The sequence below is a fragment of the Caretta caretta genome, chromosome 20 (assembly GCF_965140235.1).
Source record: "Caretta caretta isolate rCarCar2 chromosome 20, rCarCar1.hap1, whole genome shotgun sequence".
Taxonomy (NCBI): domain Eukaryota; kingdom Metazoa; phylum Chordata; order Testudines; family Cheloniidae; genus Caretta; species Caretta caretta.
Window position 1 is genome coordinate 2,877,717 of NC_134225.1, and position 14,761 is coordinate 2,892,477.

General features: G+C 44.3%; 1 protein-coding gene across 1 annotated transcript; it reads right to left on the reverse strand.

Annotated features, from left to right (window-relative positions):
• Window positions 1-1,149: 1,149 nt before the first annotated feature.
• Window positions 1,150-14,012, reverse strand: PTGES3 (prostaglandin E synthase 3). Its single transcript, XM_048832428.2, has 8 exons — window positions 13,750-14,012; window positions 5,669-5,782; window positions 5,432-5,501; window positions 4,617-4,715; window positions 4,225-4,314; window positions 3,283-3,345; window positions 2,933-2,957; window positions 1,150-2,337 (listed from the first exon to the last, which is right to left on the reverse strand). Exons 1-8 carry the CDS (start codon window positions 13,995-13,997, stop codon window positions 2,318-2,320), a joined length of 729 nt encoding a protein of 242 aa, XP_048688385.2. The 5' UTR covers window positions 13,998-14,012; the 3' UTR covers window positions 1,150-2,317.
• Between the last annotated feature and the right edge of the window lie 749 nt (window positions 14,013-14,761).

The window sequence follows — 14,761 nt, forward strand, 5'->3', positions numbered from 1 at the left end:
CTTACCAGCCTAGGAAATCTCCTTTCCTTTAAGGGTGAACCTGGCCCACTTCTCTGCAGTGTCTTTGGCAACTCACTGCTCCTCTCCCATCAGATAGTGTCAAGGCTAAGGCCAGCACCAATGGGGCTTAAATTAAGATCAAAAGGCAACAGAGGTGATCAATTTGCATCCATCTTCTCCCTTCTATGGCCTTCACTCTGCAATTCCTGTATTCCTCTAGCAGAGTCACACCAGCAGTTACAGATTGCAGCCCCTGCAGATTCAAATGGCCCAGCCCTGCAGTCTGAGGTAGGTGAGCCGCTTACACACCTGCACCTGTGCTTACTGAATTTGTTTCTGGGCTTCTGCACCTGTGGCTCGGAATTGTTAGGCCAGGCCTACACTATAAGCTTACATGAGTACAACTGTCATGCAGGGCTGTGAAAAGCCCACACCTGCGAGTGATGCGCTTCAACTGCCCTAACTCTGTTGCAGGCAGCACTATGTCAAGGGGGGTGGATTAACCACGCTGACGGGAGAAGCTTTACTGAAGCGCTACAGCTGGGCCGCTGCAGTTTAAGTGTAGACAGACCACTGGAAGGAGTCTTGTTTTGAGGAACGGTACAAAGCAGGAGCCTCCTGCTGCAGAGGAGAGAAACTGCTCAAAAGACAAAAGTGCTTTTCTGATTCTAAACTAAAAGACGTGTGGACTTAGCAACACCAGACTGTTCCCTAATTCCCAGACCTGGAGCATGAGAAAGGCTAAACGTTGGCAGGTTTCGGTCTCTGCATGCAGGGACCAACTCATGGCAAGACTGTTCAGCAGAAGGCGCAATCTTCATGGAGACCCAACCCTAGTCATGGTGAGTTAACTGACTGTTCATAAAGAGATGTACTGAAAGGAGACCAGGCTAGAGTTATGGAACGCACAAATGTGCGTGGCCACAAGGCTAGGGCAGGTTGTACCGCGGGCACTAGAATACGGAAATAATCCTTGAGACCCTGTTTGCATCAGGAGCAGCACACTTCAGCTGTACCCATGTGAAGCTTTGCACTTGGGAGTCCAGACGTAGAACATCATGAAATCATGAACCAATGCACCCAGCAGCCTGACAAAGCCCAAGGGCTATTTGGGGGAACTAAAAGTGCCAAAATGCAAAAGCTCAAAGATTTAGGAGGAGGACAAAACATTGTTTTATTTTAGTCAAATCACAACACTTCTTTTTTAAACTGTTGTCAAAGTGTACCTACAATTTTCAATTACAGATTCACTTTTCTGAAGGTTTGTTGGGAACATTACAACTTGCCTCCTTCGAACAGCTGAAATAATCCCACACTAGTAATCCAACTAAAAAAAAAATCCATTCCAGCAAATAGTAAGAATACACAAAGTTACAGTCAACCAGACAGTTCAAAGGACAGCCATGGAGTCTTCAACAGTTTATTAGAAAGAATGTAGACATTTAAAAAAAAAAATCCCCTCTGCTCTTAACACAGATTGAGGTTTTTCAGTTTTGTAATAAGCTGGTCAAAATAAACGAAACAGAAACCCAATAGTGTATTAATGTTTTGTCACTTGTTTCCATACCAACAGTGCAAATACAATTTGGTCTAAATGTACAGATTGACAAGCAACAATGTACAGCCAGCCACTTTCACCCCTCTGTACTAAGAGATGTAAAAGCTTGAGGGTCAAACAATACCAAATGTACAGGCTTCACCCATTTAAGTTAGGGGGTCACTAGTTTTAGCTAGGATACATCTGGAACACTAACTAGTGATTAAATACAACAAAGTGAAGCAATTTGTTTTTCCTTTTTATTAAAACATTAGTGGAATACACCTGAAGACACCGCAGAGGTATAGCGTGTTACCAGTTTAATTTTGCAAGCCAATTAAAACATTGTTTCAGTCAGTTGAGTTCCAGGTATAAAAATCTGAAATTTTAAATGATCTGCAGTCCACACTGTGAGGGGGAAAACGCTAATTTACCACTTCCTGTAAATTGAGAATCTTCCCATTGTAATTATGTCTTATGAGGAGGCAAGGAGGCTTTAAGCCCTTTTTATTGCAACTGATTTTGTAGCGATTGCCTACACCTCAATTGTTTTTTGGAAGTCTGGAAAAGTAACTTTCCTGCATAACATTATTGCCTCATGTGGCTTAAGACTGCCCTGAACAATGGTACACACCAACCATCAGTGAAACCATTTAAAACAGATTGAACATGGGTTAAAGGATGCAGTATCTGCCTTTAGAGCGATCAACTCAGGAATTCTTCGGTTATGAAATGTTGTGATGAAGTTCTTTCCCCAAACCCTGAAGACGACAGTTCTCCTTACTCCAGATCTGGCATTTCTGAGGATAAAGGTGGCACGTTAGTGTTTGGGTTTTGTTTTGAACACAGATCACCTACAAACTGTTGCACTAGGGGCTGTACAGACATGATCCCCACACCAGTCTAAGGAGCATGCAGCAGACTTTTCTAAGAATGCTTCTGCTACTTTTGTCTTTTCACCGGTGGACAGTTAGGTTCTCAAATACGTGAGCAACTTGACAACGAGTCCTCTAACCGCTACATGAAATACAAGAGGTCAGTCAATTAGCATGTACATAGCACCATGTAGGAGATGCAAATTAGTCTCTAGCCTCAACAATTGTTGTTGGGACTGCAGCAATCTGCAAAGTTAAAAAGTGATGCTTGCAACTCTTGGGAAAGTTTATGACTCTATATTCGACAGTCCGTTAGACCACACTGCCTAGATGACAGATGTAAGAGTTAGACCTGTATTGAGTACACACTGCAGGTTAACTAGAACTCAGTGACTTGTGTCGACATGCAGCACAAAGCTTAGTGCTGGCAAGCTCTCCACAAGACTGTCCTACTTTGGATGAAACAAAGCTTATGCAAGACTAGTGCTCAGAAAAAAATTTGCACGCTAAAATAACTTACTTTCATCATCACTGTCTGGTGAATCCTGGAGAAAGAAGAAAAAAGTTAGCAAATAAGTCAAGCTGTTCCTGAAGCTGCTCCTTCTGCCCTGACACTAGCTCAGTAAACACCACCACTAAACCGAGGATGTTTAAGACATACTTTTGATCAGATTTACTGCGACAACCTCCAGGAAGGACTCTATACCTCTGGTACACCCTACATGCTTCAAGGCAGAATTACCAAGAACCACAGCTGACGGTTTGTTCAAGCACAACAGCTGTGGTGGTAAAGCCACTACCATTTGAGGTCATTGCAGAGGACACAAAAGTAGGTTTTCCCAAATCTGATGTTCCCCATAAACTACTTACATCATCTGCTCCATCTACTTCTGGCAAATCTACATCTTCATCTCCACCCATGTTGTTCATCATCTGTTATAAAGGGAACTAGTGTTAAATTAGAGACTTTGCCTCACTGACGTTTTCTTATTCTCTGTAAAACCCAAGGAATACTGCATTCCAAGTCTAAAAACAGTCCCAATTATCACAGAGCCCTGTTCCACTTGATCAGTCTCCACTGTGCTTTCTGTAAACCCTTCTACATAAGTGCAGTAGTTACTGCATCTTCATTAAGAATATTTCATGGGAAGAGCCCAAGAAAGAATGCAGAGTAGCTCAATTAGTATAAAATTCAAGATTCAAAATATTGTTTTAAAATTTACTGCATCTCAATCTGATGGAAAGTCAAATTAATGCATTAGCTGTCCTCTACCTCTGAAGAGGCATGTTAAGTATAGGTTTGGTCACAAGCACAAATAAATCTGGTAATTTATCAGAGGCCACAGCCACACAATCTGTTGCACAGCTCAGAACTGGCGGTCTCTGCTCTGGAGAAGACATGCCTTCTAGCACCACCTATGTGCACTTGGTCTACTGCTTCTGAGTGCTGTGCAGGCCTCCCTTGGCACTAAGCCTGGTTCTTCAAAGTGCAATTAAGAGATCATCATAAGGAAAGATTAAACATACAGAAGAAGCAGCCAGTGAAGTGTTTTTTTTGTTTTTATATATTATGTATGAAATTGCTACAATTCTAAAATTGATTTGCTTTAGTTGGAACCTGCCAAGTCACCCATTTGGTGCTGGCAACAGCTGGAGTTTAATGTGGAATGAGTGTGCATTGGTACTGATGTCTTAACAGACCAAGTGGCTCCTTGGCCAACTAAAGTGGTCTGATTGCCTAGCCACCAGCTATTGCTTGCAGCCAAAACCGCAAAATGGAACCCAGGCCTTTGGGTTCTCCTCTTCCCTCACCTCCGAGAAGCGATCAAAATTGGACAGGTCTTCATCTGAATCATCTTCCCAGTCTTTCCAGTTGTTGAAATCCACACTGAGCCAGTTGAGCTACACAGGAATACAAACAGTTATCTCCTTGAGGGAGAAATATTTGTTCTAGGGTTGTGTGGGGGTAGAGGAAATAGACAGGAAAAGTCTTCCCTCACATTAGGAAAATGTAGGCAGGTTCTTCAAGAGCTGCCATTTTGTTTGGAGAGGGGCTGAATGACAGTAAATACTTAACCCATTCATCATTTGGCATGACATATGGACTCTCCATAATTTGAGTGGCAGTGACCACTGCTTCCATGAGTATAACCAAAAAACAACCAACCACCCACACTTCAAGCCCCCACAGAATAGAAGTGTACCTTTGCCTTCTCTTTTGTTAACCTTGGCCATGACTGGCCAGATTCTCCTTTTCTTAAACAACACAAGATAGATCTGTCTGTTCTTTTATGCTTGGATTCCTGGAATGAAAGAATTGTCCTATTAACATGGTAGAGATAGGAGCAACTTCAGTAAAATGTATACATCTAGCATTCACCCACCCATTTGAGAGGTCATCACTCAGTTATGCTTGAGAAGATGAATAAAGTATATACAGTAGCTGCCTCCTGTCACATGGCATGAAAACTCTTTACAATGAATGCTTGAATAGATCACCAAAGTCTACTGGAGTGTCTACAGAACATTGCACTGTGATTTACCATGTACTAAAATAATCCCTCCCCCCAATTTTGGGCCCAGGATTCAAACTGAGGACAGGACTGCAAAAAGTCATTATCCATCCAAGACTGAAACCCCACACAGGAACATTTTACAAGCTAGTAAATATACCTGCTCTAACAGGCGCAATGATGCTGATTGTGTTTGTTTTTGGTCCCTTGAGAAAGATGGACAAGAATAAAGCAAGGAGAGCTAAGAAAGGACGTGCAAGAACAGTGGTGAGAAGCACACAGAAGTGCAATAAGTATGTACTCAGGAGCAGACTTTGACATGCCACTCTTCAAGTAGCAGAAAGGACGGACCAGAAATCCCTTTCTCAGACAAAAATTTCTTTAAGTACGTTAAGTTACTAATGGGGTTCATTATCCATAGTATCCAAGTACCTCACATGTTTAGAGTCCCTTTTTCTTGTATAATTATTAAGGGTACAGAGGACAAACGTTCAGAAAATACTTACATTTGGATCAATATAATTAAAAAGATCGATTTCATTTAAATGCTTAAAGTTATCACTTCCGCCAAGACAACTGTAAGAGAAAAGAATTAAGCTAGTTATGTAGCTGGACTGAAAAGTCCCAAAGCAAACATAGTTGAAATAAAATAAAGGTACTAGCTATTTAGTTAGAAAAAGGGTCAGCTCAGCGTTTAGATAGTGAAATTTCTCTTCCACTTGACAATGATTTCAGTTAGTTACCTGAATGTAAGTTTGGATTTTTCAAAATTTACATTAACATCTTTACTGTCTTCAACGCAAAATTCAATAAAGACGTAGTCCCTTCGGTCATACCACTTCGCAGAAGCAGGCTGCCTAAAAACAGACCATTTAGTAGAATTAGATCAAAACTGAAAACTTGTGCCATTTAATTAAGTCTTTGTTAAAGAGAAATTATTTCTTAATTTTTTTTAAAGATCTGAGCTTTGGTACGCTCTGTCCTATTCTGCTAGCACATTCAAGGGTGGACATTGCCACTTAATGCACACTTCCCTCTTCCAAACAGCTTTAATAGCATCTGTCTAGTTTTCACTGCAATTAAAGCGACTTTCATCAGCAAGAGAAAGTAGTCTTTGCAGTTATGAGATATATTGTACTAAGCTGCTTATTGCAGTGTGAGTAGCAGCCCAAATGGAGCTTAGGTTGAAAAGTAGATAGAAGCTGGAGAGAGAATAGAAAATTACTCAGTGTTTAATCCCCCAAAAGCATTGCAAAGTGGTAACACTCCTTGAATGCTTAAAAGTTATCACAGCTCATGAAATGCAATGAAGAGATCATACACTTAAGGCAATCAGGTCTCTTGTCTGATAGCAAGAACTCAAAGGTACTGGAATAGCAGAACACGAGTGGTTCCTATTTAGCCAGACTCAATATATACCTGTTTTGAAGCAAGTTCTCTAGTTAAAAACTCTATGAAATAGAAAAGTAATCAGAAGACTCAAGTTCCTAAAGATGAGCTGGTAAGAAAGAGTAAGCTCAGTTTAATTTGCATTTGAATGCTATTAGAAATGGCCAGCAAGCGCACAGGTTTGTAAACAGGACCTAGACAGACAGTTTTAAGGAGAGTAGTCTTTCAGACTTAGCAATGAGATTTTTTCTGCTATTTAGAAGTGCTGAGATTTATTAGGAGTTAGAAATACACTTCACTTTATTTATAAAACCCTCCCCACAAAAGCTGCTATCCCTCCGCTCCAAACTACCCTATTACAAAAGCAGAGAGCGGGCAGGAGCCATGTAATTACAAGTTAAACTAAGGAAAATACAACAGGGGCATCCATGACAAATCTCCAGGAACTGTACCATTTTGAGTTGACCATGTCAGATCTCAGCCTAAGTAGGATAAAGACTTGCTCAGTCCTTTATGGAGGCCTCAAAAGAACACACGTGCAACAGTATATGCACTTCACAATTCAGTAGGCGGTAAACCAACTCCCCAGAATAATACAAATCAGATCTTTTGCTTTTTGGATAAGATGTAAAGCTGAAGCTCTGACCACACAAGGTCCATCGAGATCTTGTGTCACTTGTGGTACAAACAGCAGTATCAGTGTCCTGGACAAACTCTGACCTGGGTAATTAGATTCTTACTTCTCATTTCCCTCCATAGCTTCGTTTCCCCTCCTCTAGAGCAATCAATGCTTTTGCTGCTGCAGCAGGATGTGGTTGTTCCCATCTGAATCCAAGGCCTGAGCCAAGTGTTAGCCATGCCTAAGTCCTAGTTACACTGACAAACAGAACCACACTTTAACTGTAGGGCAGGGTGGGGGGAGAACGGGACTCACTAGGGTCACTAAAGATAACTGCACAAGCAAGCACCTTCCACATGTCTCAGTACCACAAAGAGTGGAAATCCTTTGTCTTCCCTACAACTTGCTAATACTACAAGCAGGCGCAAGTTGGAGGACCATTTCTACTAGAAGTAGGACAGTGTTAAGTGTCAGTATACTCATCTGACAGGAAGAGCTAACATGCTTCAGTATACCCAGTTGCATACTTCCCAGCAAAACCTGACAGATCAGTACAGCTGACATGCAAGCCAGGCTGGATAACTGAATTTCTGCATTCTGGAGGAAAGACTAGTCACCCCCCTTTGCATAAGCTGCTGTTGCCATGATCACAAGACAGGAAGCATTTTTCACAAAGTGCAATGGACTTTGGGATACCTTCCTCCAGAGACCTGGGAGGTAGGACAGTAGTAACCCATTTATAATGTTAAAGGGCAGATCTCAGATACAGAGAACCGCAATGCTGGAACACAAATACAGTCCTGCTCATGAGTTCAGTAAATCATTCCTATATATCAGAAACTTTTAAAGAAGTGGTCTCAAGGTTTTATTCTTTAATAAATTTTGACTACCTCAATATACTGGCTAACAGTTGTTTATTAATACCACAGAAGTCTAGAGCGTTCAGTTGCATCTGAAAGAATGGGTATTTGCAATTTGTATATACAACACATGTAAAGAGCTAAGAATGTGTGGGACATTAGCTTTTTCCTGCCATTACATGGAGGGATTGAGAACAAGGTGCTCTGCAGTCCAACCCTCCATGTTAATGAATTGCAATAACCTGCCAAAAAGAGAATCTTAATACAAGGACAAGTTCTCAGACCATTTCAACAGACCACTGCTACACTTTTGAAAGGTAAAGCTTTGAGAAGATTCTGACTCAGACTCTCAGTTGACTGAGTCAAGCATGAAGTATTCTGCAACGTTTGACACAAAACCAATAGCCAAGCACATTTACATGCACCATTACACATTTAGCAAGGGATTTTCTCCATCCATCTTATAATGCAATGTTCAGCGGGTTCTGTAAGTTTATTTTATGAACAGAATTTTCAGGGTTAGTGTCGGATGGTTTTCCCAGCACACTAAAGGCAGTGTTTCGGTGTTTAATTTCATTCTTGCCAGAAAGAGTAAAGAGCTGTTCTGAACATATAGCTCTAGTATGCTTCTGTCCAGTTACTGCAGCAGAGTCTACCTAAAATTATTCAAGCACTACTCTGATTATACTAGGAACCAAGGATAAGAAGCTTGAAGGAAAGAAAATGTTTGTAAAACGGAAACTATTTATTTTATTTTTGTTGAACTTTTAATTTGTGATGTCTTACTTGAGAGGTTAAATCTGAAAACACAGTATAACGTGTCGTTTGAGAGTATTCCAGTAGCACAAGGATTTTATGTTGCTAAGTGAGCAGACTTATTTTAGTGGACATGGTTTTAATCAAAATCTTTTTCAAGTGTCTTACTTATTAAAAAGCACAAAATCTGATTCACAATCACACTGATTTTGAAGCATTAGGCAGAGGAGAGATTAAAGAGGCTAGGACTTTTCAGCCTGGAAAAGAGGAGACTAAGGGGGGATACAATAGAGGTATATAAAATCATGAGTGGTGTGGAGAAAGCGAATAAGGAAAAGTTATTTACTTGTTCCCATAATATAAGAACTAGGGGCCACCAAATGAAATTAATGGGCAGCAGGTTTAAAACAAATAAAAGGAAGTTCTTCTTCACTCAGTGCACAGTCAACCTGTGGAACTCCTTGCCTGAGGAGGTTGCGAAGGCTAGGACTATGACAGGGTTTAAAAGAGAACTGGATAAATTCATGGCGGTTAAGTCCATTAATGGCTATTAGCCAGGATGGGTAAGGAATGGTGTCCCTAGCCTCTGTTTGTCAGAGAGCAGAGACAGATGGCAGGAGAGAGATCACTTGATCATTACCTGTTAGGTTCACTCCCTCTGGGGCACCTGGCATTGGCCACTGTCAGTAGACAGGATACTGGGCTGGGTGGACCTTTGGTCTGACCCAGTATGGCCATTCTTATGTTCTTATATGGTGGTGGTGATGGACAACTCAATAGGGAAAAATGCAAACTTTGGGATAGTATTCTGAGAATTTCAAAGACAGCTTCTAGCCATACACAAATAGTTGCTACCACAGAAGAGACCCACTTTATTGGCAATTCTTGCACCAGCTCTACGAAGACTGATCTGATAGCAAAGACAACTGACTGGGTTCACAATTATGTCTTCCTATGCTCCACAGGAAAAAAGTGTTTCCATTAAGGTCTGGTTCTATCTTTCTGGGACCGAGCATAACCCAATAATGCCCACGTAGGAATTAAAAAGTTCCCTCTACCACAAACAGTGATCTTCAAATGTGAAAAAAGAATCCACTCCTGGATGGGTTGTTTGAATTCAAGCAATTCAAGGGTGAAAGACTAACTTCCTTCTAGTGACACATTTGAGAAATAGCACCTAAGGCAAGAAATTTCCTTTCATATTTGTGCGGACCCATGCTGGGTAAATTTAGTAATAAAAGAGTGGTTATTCCCCCAGTTCAATATTTTTAATTCCTTATTTGACAAAAACCTCACCCTGCTAAGGCTTAAAGGCATGTAAAGAAAAAAAGGACAAGGGTAAGCGTGCCCTGCTTTTATTTGCCTAGCCCAGGCATCAGACTTGCTGCCCTTGGATGCTATGTATGTTAGCCATCTCCCAATCTGCTGGTGAGAATATGAAAATCCAACTCCATGGAACTCGATACATCAGTTATCACCCAGAGTTGTTACATCATCAAGAGAAGGGACAGTGATCTCTCTTCTAATGCAAGAGTTTTGTTGAGCACTATTAACATTTAGCAAGCATTTTCAGCGTCAGAGGAGATACCAGCAGCCTTCTAAGAGTTACATGCATATGCAATAGCTACACATCGGAAGAAACAAGCCATGCCCTCAGCATCTTTGCCAAGATTTACTGGGTCTTACAGGAATAAGGTACTGCACCACTACACAGTATTTCCTAAGAGTCTGCTTAAAAGATTACCCCTAGAATTAAATGGGGGTTCCGTTCCCAATTCCTTAAGCCATGTGATAGTAGGTGATAGTAGCAAGAGGAAATACACTAGACCTATGTTTAAAGTTTGAATGATCTCGTTTTAGAGTAGCAGCCGTGCCAGACTGTATCTGCAAAAAGAAAAGGCGTACTTGTGGCACCTCAGAGACTCATATAAATTTGTTAGTCTCTAAGGTGCCACAAGTACTCCTTTTCTTATCTCTTTTTAGATTTACATACTCTCTTCTCCCCCCAAAATGGCTTGCTGCAGTCAGGTTAAACTGCTCTGGAAGTCTTGATCTGGATGGCTCTCTGCTGGTCAGTGTTTAAAAATTAAGCTAAGGTCGATGGCAACCTTAATTTAGGCCCCCACATGATGTGCCAGGAATCAGAATTTCCTAACACAAACAGTAATGCAAGATGCACCAGCACTACAAGCAGAAATTCCAGATGAGGTAGTACTGTGTCTATCTTTTAATTTTCCTGGAAGAAAAGAGACTAAATTTTTTACGGTGCACTTGTGCAGTAAGGTCACTCCACACCTATATAACCATTATGCAGCACTAACCACGACACGTTGCCTGACTAGTAGCGGAGAAATGTGATCTGGATTTTCAAGGGCACCAGTTGCACGCATTATCATGAAAGCCTACCATTTTCCTCTCTTCCCTCAGTGTAACCAAGTCCATCTCACAAGAACCACCACCTTTCATCCAGGAGGGCTGAAAAAGTTCATTTAATATTGCTTCTAGTTGTTCAAGCGGTCACTTGAGCTACAAGGAATGAGGCAGAGTTCTATCACATCAACTTCTCGTTAAGTCCTAAATGCACTATTAGGTTTGTCCAATATTTCAAACAATTTGTACCATGACACACAAAGGCATGTACCCGGAAAGTAAACGGTATCTTTAGCAGAGTTAAAGTAGTGTTCTCTGGCCCCTTACAATAAGTAGCCTTCTCCATACAAGTTATCTGTATTTTACATTCTGGTGCCCTTTGCCACTAGATGAAACACACACAAGGAAACCAGTTTCATTTACTTAAGAATTATGACCACAGTGCATTAGATCAGAGCCAATCACTTCTGTTTGCCATTGTTCTCAAATAATGAAAGACCACCTCAGCCCTACTGGTAAATTGGTGTGCTAAACCTAAGTGACTAGCACATCACACTGTGCTATGTTTCATCTTGCATCTTAATTCCTACTTTACAGTGACCTCTTCACTAGTTTCCATCTGATGAGAATCCTGCCAAATTAGCCATACTTGTCTGATGTAGAACACACTGCATTAATGCAATGTGGAAGTGACAGACTACACAGGAAACCACCTGGAAGTTACAGCTGGTGCAGAATACAGCGACTCCTCAGCTTAGCAAAGTTAATTGCATGGACTATATTAAAATCAATGCTCCAAAGATGGCACTGGTATCCTGCAGCATTTGCAGTTCAAGGGGTTGCTAGTGACTGTGAAGTGCTAAAATAGATTGGGGTCCTAGACACCAAGACAATCTTTCCCCATATACCACCACCATTCAAATCAACCCCCAGGTTATCTTGTTCTTTCCCTGGTATTGAATGCCATAGGGGTCTAGGTTTCAGTGAAGGACTCTCTACTGTGTAATTCTCCCCCAACAAGGCCCGAGTTGGTTCACTTTATTGACATGCTGCAAAGTTTGTTTGGGGAGCAAGAATTTACCTGAGGGTCTGATAGTGGCAAAGAGTATTTTGGTTCATTGGTGAGTGTGGGATTCAGTTTTAGGTAACGAAACTAGCTTTTATTACAAGTCATTTTACATGTGTACCCAGAAACAAGGCAATAAGCATATTTAAAATATATTAAAATAGTTATGAGGATGCCTGTATGTATATTCTAGAGCAGTGGCTCAAACTTGTTTTTTACTGGTGACCCCTTTCACATAGCAAGCCTCTGAGTGCGACCCCACCTTATAAATTAAAAAGACTTGTTTATATATTTAACACCATTAAAAATGCTGGAGGCAAAGCAGGGTTTGGGGTGGAGGTTGACAGCTCGCAACCTCCCCCATGTAATCACCTCGTGACCCCCTGAGGGGTCCCAATCCCCAGTTTGAGAAGCCCCTGTTCTAGAGATTCATCATCTGGTCTGGTACCATGCTGCAGACCTGCAAAACTAAGCAATTCTATACTGGACAAAATACAATTGCCACAACCAGAAGTCAACTTGGGAAGTTTTTGAGTAACACAGTAGTTGGGATCTCAGTTATTTTATGACATGCACACACCTAATATTTTACATTGCTTTGGAATGTAAATGCCTGTACCACTTTACAAATGTTTAGGCTTAACACCCTCCCGAGTCTCCATTTTACAAAGAAACAGAAAGAGAAATAAGGCCATACAGGTGAAGTGGCTTGCTCAAGATCACAAAGCATGTCAGAAGTCAAGCCGTGAAGAGAATTCAGAGTCCTATCTCCCAATTCCCCTAGACCATTACTAGTTCATGGTCTGCCAGAGTAAGTTTCTTGTTTCAGTTTCTGTCACATTTTGCTGCTTGAGAAACATGGTTTGTAAGAAGATTAACACACTAAAGAACTTAAACAGCCAACAGCAATTAATATAGTGGCTTGCATTCCTTAATCCACAAGAGAAAGCAATGAAACTGCTGTCTTGTGTCCCATTTATACTTAGTTTTGGACTGTATTGAGGGCTGCTGCTCCAGAAATATAAGGTAAGTGCCCAATCCCTCAAACAGGGAAGCTGTAAGATAGCTCAGAAGCCGATCGTTCCATGAATTCTTAAAGGGGGGTGGGGGGCAGTTACAGGTTTGAGCGACAACCTCAGGTGCTCCTAGGAGAGACAGGAAACCTGGGAACCCTGACAACACCTCACCTTAATAAAAACAAAGGCTGCTGGTTACATCCAGCCCCTCCGGCTTTACTACTCAGCCCCTGGGCTCTAGGGACCCGCCTCCCACCCCCAAATTACCCTCTCTCACACCCAGACAGGTGATCAAGCCTAAAGGCTGAGCTGCTCAGCCCCCCACCTACCCCACGTGGCCCCCCGACAGCCCTCCCCCAAAAGGGACCCTCCTCCTCCTCCTCCACCTACCCCACGTGCCCCCCGACAACCTCCCTCCTCCCCCACGTGGCCCCCCGAAAGCCCTCCAACAGCCCTCCTCCTCTCCCCCACGTGGCCCCCCGACAGCCCTCCTCCCACACACCCCAAAAAGCCCTGCGTCCCCTCCCCCACCGACCCACGTGCCCCCCGAAAGCCCTGCACCTTCCCCCCCACCCCACGTGCCGCCCCCCCCGGAAAGCTGCGCACCCGACTCCCCATCACCTCCCAAAAGCGCCCCCGCCAGGGCCGCGGCCTTGCGGGGCCCCTCCCCGCTGCGGGGGGAGTAGCTCCCCCTCCCCCGGCCCCACAGGCCGCGCCGCCCCGGCCCCCATCCCCTTCCCCCCCTCACATGGCGGACGGCGGCAGGGTCGGCTCCGGGTCAGGCGGCTCCCCGGCTCGGGGCTCTCTGGCGCGGGCGGGCAGCGGCGAGAGGGACCGGGTCCGACCAGCGTGAGCCAGCAGCGGCGGCGGCTCCTCAGGGCTCGGCCTAGCACCCACAATGCACCGCGCGCTCGGGCAACGGCGGCTGTTCCAGGCGCTGGTGACGCAGCAAAATACCCCGCGCTCCCGCCTCTCGCCGCACTCCCCGCTGCGCATGCGCCGGCGCCGGCGCCCGCTCCCTCAGCGCGCTTTGCGCCCAGGTGGGCCCGACCGGACGCAGAGCGCATGCGCCCCAACCGCCTCGCGGCTCTCGGCCTTCCACGCGCGCGTGCTCGGGGGCAGCCTGCTCCGGAGTGCGCACGCGCGCCTCCCAACGTCGCAGCACGCACGCGCCTAGCCTCCCTTTCGAGTCCCCTAATTTGCCCCCGGCCCGCGCGCGGCGCATGCGCCGACGGCTCCCGCTGTTGCTACGGTGTGTGGGCACAGCTCCCCGGCCCAGGATTGCCATGGAAACGAGAGTGGAGGCTGCTGGGACATGTAGTTTTCTTGGGCCATGGTGGTGCCCAGAGAAGGGGGGGACCGTGTCTCTAGCAGGGGCAGGTGGGTCTGGGGTCACAACAGCTGGCACCCCCGCCCCCCATTTGTCCACCAGCTGCACAGCTCCTCCAGGGCCAGGGTGCAGGTCCCCTCGCCGCTTCCCTTTAAAGGGCTTTGAGATCCACAGGCCTCAGGAGCCAGAGCCAGAGCCAGGCCCAGGCCCCCATCAGAGGCCACGGGCGCGGAGCCCCTTCTGCGCGGAGAGGGCAGCCCTGGAAGGCCTGGACATCTAAAGCAGAGAGCGGCGGCTGGGGGAGATGCGCTCTCTTGCCAAAAATAAAGAGAAAGACCCAGTCTTGCCAGAGGGCTAGAGAATGACCCACGGTAAGAGCAAAAACCTCAGCATAAAGTAAGGCGCAAAGCCCCCGTTCATGAAGGAAATA